General features: G+C 41.6%; 2 protein-coding genes across 4 annotated transcripts in view; one reads left to right on the forward strand and one right to left on the reverse strand.

The window, feature by feature from the left end:
• Positions 1-604, reverse strand: part of LOC106815459 (bis(5'-nucleosyl)-tetraphosphatase [asymmetrical]-like) — an 8765-nt gene extending 8161 nt beyond the window's left edge. Inside the window, exon 1 of one of the 2 annotated variants that reach the window (XM_014819919.1) lies at positions 502-604. The gene's annotated coding sequence lies outside the window, so the exon portion shown is untranslated. Of the gene's footprint in view, positions 1-448 lie in introns of both variants that reach the window. The other variant, XM_014819920.1, reaches the window with a different exon arrangement.
• A 340-nt stretch (positions 605-944) lies between these two features.
• The window catches only part of LOC106815458 (uncharacterized protein F58A4.6-like), a 6076-nt gene continuing 4153 nt past the window's right edge, over positions 945-2867 (forward strand). The window contains exons 1-2 of one of the 2 annotated variants that reach the window (XM_014819917.1): positions 945-1881; positions 2378-2492. In XM_014819917.1, the coding sequence (XP_014675403.1) occupies positions 1154-1881; positions 2378-2492 (843 nt within the window). In that variant the 5' untranslated portion in view covers positions 945-1153. The other variant, XM_014819918.1, reaches the window with a different exon arrangement.

Genomic DNA, 2867 nt, shown 5'->3' on the forward strand with positions numbered 1-2867 from the left:
AGAAAGGTTCGTGTTGAGAATAAACCCAGTTTGGAAGTTCTAGTATCTGAAAACGCACCAGCAAACCGGCCCGAGTGATTCACTCGGGCATTCCTCCGCAGAAAAGGATAGGGACACTTTGTAACCCTATCCTCTTGGGTTTGGGTTACATTATTGTATCTAGTGCCAACTCGGTTCACGAACCGAGCTCACCGATCTCGAGATCGGTCAGCTCGGTTCGCCGGCTAACCGAGTTGGCAGATGTTCCGAGTTGACCGGACACCCCCTGGGGGACATAGACCCTATGAGCCCAAGTGCCTGTGCCTGTGGTCCTGGACATCATCTCTATCCTTGAACCGCCAAAAACAGTCGTCGGTTTAGGCCCAAGGGCCAAGCCTAGATTAGCAACCCGGATTAGTTTAACACACGTGTAAGACACAATTGTGAGGTTCCAAAATATTCTACGTACTCTGTCTTAGTCAAGGAACTATAATATAGCTCTAGTAACTATAGTCCGCGTACCGTTGCCGCAGGAGCTATAATATCATATCTTCTCTAATATCTATAATATCTTCTCCTAGCTACTGTATCCTTGGATCTCGGATGACATTTCCTAATGTTATTTGATGGTAGCGCCCCAGCGGTACATTTTGGAACTAATGTTTACTATGACCACGTGACAGGAAAAGCATTTGACATCATAACCGAGATACAGACAGAAACATGCGCAAAATTTTGACTCCAAGAAATAGTTTTTACAAAAATTGAACAAAATTAGCAGTTTTAGCACAGAAAATTTTTTTTTATGCAAACAAGATGTTTTGCTTTATTATTACTTTTGTAGTTTTGCTAGTAATTTATTTGTATGCGTGAGGATTTTTAAAACAGCGACGACGGTGATGCTGACGATGGAAACCGGTTTACGGATACCGCGGAAGTGAACAGTGACCTTTAACCCCAAGATGTCAGCCTCCAGTTGATTTACTCGTATGCTCTGGTAGAACTAGAAGTTACTAGAACTATGGTAAACAGTTGATCCTGATCTGATCATCTACGGTACTCTACGGATGATCTGATCCTAGTACTACGTGTAATTTCATATCGTGTTGATTATTTGTTTGATCAAATAATTTGTTTAATACATTTTTCGAATGAAAGCTAGTCAAGATCTGCAATGTCAATGTCAATGACACGACAACCCAAAGAAACCTTTTACTTGTTGATGTTAGATCAAATCACTGTCACTGATACTGTGATTGAACTGGGTAGAATATCTAATGCAAGATCAACAGAAACAGTGGATACAATGCACGATGTTATAACAAGATTCACACGCAACGCTAAAAATCATTTAGAAATCGACACTGGGACTATGAGTATGAGCATGCATACATCGCCATATCACGCCGTCACATCCAAAGGCGATGAAGACGGTAGAGGCAGGGCAATATCTACAATGCTACCAGTCACCACCTCTGCATGTAGTTGTGTAGAATGTGATGGACGGTTGGCTTTACATCCTTTCGCCTATAGACGTTACCTCGAGTGTCAACGCGAAGACGAAATCGGCGTGAAAAACTGTGTTTCTGTGATGATCTCGCCAGTCGACGGTTCACTGTCGCTCTGCAGGACAATGCGTGGCCCAGGCGTGCAGCGAGAGTGTGGTGTAGCGTGTCGTGTCACAGACGTGGCACGCGTGCGCCGGTTAAGGTTCGCGCGTGCAGTCGACACGTTGCTGTTCTGCTGTTTCGTGACCGTGCTGCAGCAGTCGGCCAGCTTTCGTCGGTGTTTCTATGCCAGCGTTTGGAGAAAGCTATTGACCATAGGGGGCGCTGCCGACGGCCCCGTCCTTCTACGCGCAGATGTCAGCTGGCCCCTGAACCTGCCTCTCAATAAATCCTGGTAATGTTTGGATCAGTGGTTCACACTCTGGGTCGTACCACCTCCGACCCCCAAGGGCTGTGTGCTTACTTATGGGGGCTCAAAGGGAGAGGGAAGGTGTAGGTGTTTATAAGGTAGGGTAGGGGTTATTGGGGATGAATTTCTCTAGCATAGCGGGCGGTGGACTAAATAAGTTTGGGAACAACTTGGTTAGATTATTTTCTCTATGTTGTCACTTCTTTTCATCATGTGTGTAGTTTTTGCGTATGTTTTGTCATAATGTATATATCTCAGATGTGTCCCCTGAGTAGTAGTATTAGTAGTTTATGTCCTAACAGATATAGAGATAACATAACAGATATATATCTGAGTAATAGAATTTTCATATCTCGAATCGTTCCACATATATCTCAGATTCTCAGGTATATCTATAGAACTGCCATTTCCAAATCGTGAATAAGTTTAAAGACATGTTATGTATATTTGAAATGGTTAAAACTTTTAATTTTTTATCAAGGGCATATAAGGTGGAAGCTATGGTACAAAAGAAACGAAGCCTGGATGAAACGATGGCTTGGTTGTCAACACTAGGTGGCGCCTATTCAGCACTGGGTGATTACTACAAAGCTTGCGTAAGTGGATGAATATACCTATTATCACATATTACCTAATAGGGAGTTGGATATATTGTCCCACCTCTATTACCTAGCAAGTAGAATTCATGATTAGACCAGTTTTTATGTTTTTATCATCTTTTCAAATGTTGCTTTTCGAGAATGATGATTAAAATTTCCATACAAACAGTATATTAGATTATATAGATATATAGATATTTATATATATATATTAGGGGTGTAACGATATACCGGTATATCGGAATATTGCAATATATTTTGAAAACTCGATATATCGCGATACAACTTTCGGATATCGATATTTTACGATACGGTGGTATAACAAGAAATAAATTACTTGACACTTGCCTTTATGTCTATATTGTTAATGGG

The sequence above is a fragment of the Priapulus caudatus genome, unplaced genomic scaffold (assembly GCF_000485595.1).
Source record: "Priapulus caudatus unplaced genomic scaffold, Priapulus_caudatus-5.0.1 Scaffold1119, whole genome shotgun sequence".
Lineage (NCBI taxonomy): Eukaryota > Metazoa > Priapulida > Priapulimorpha > Priapulimorphida > Priapulidae > Priapulus > Priapulus caudatus.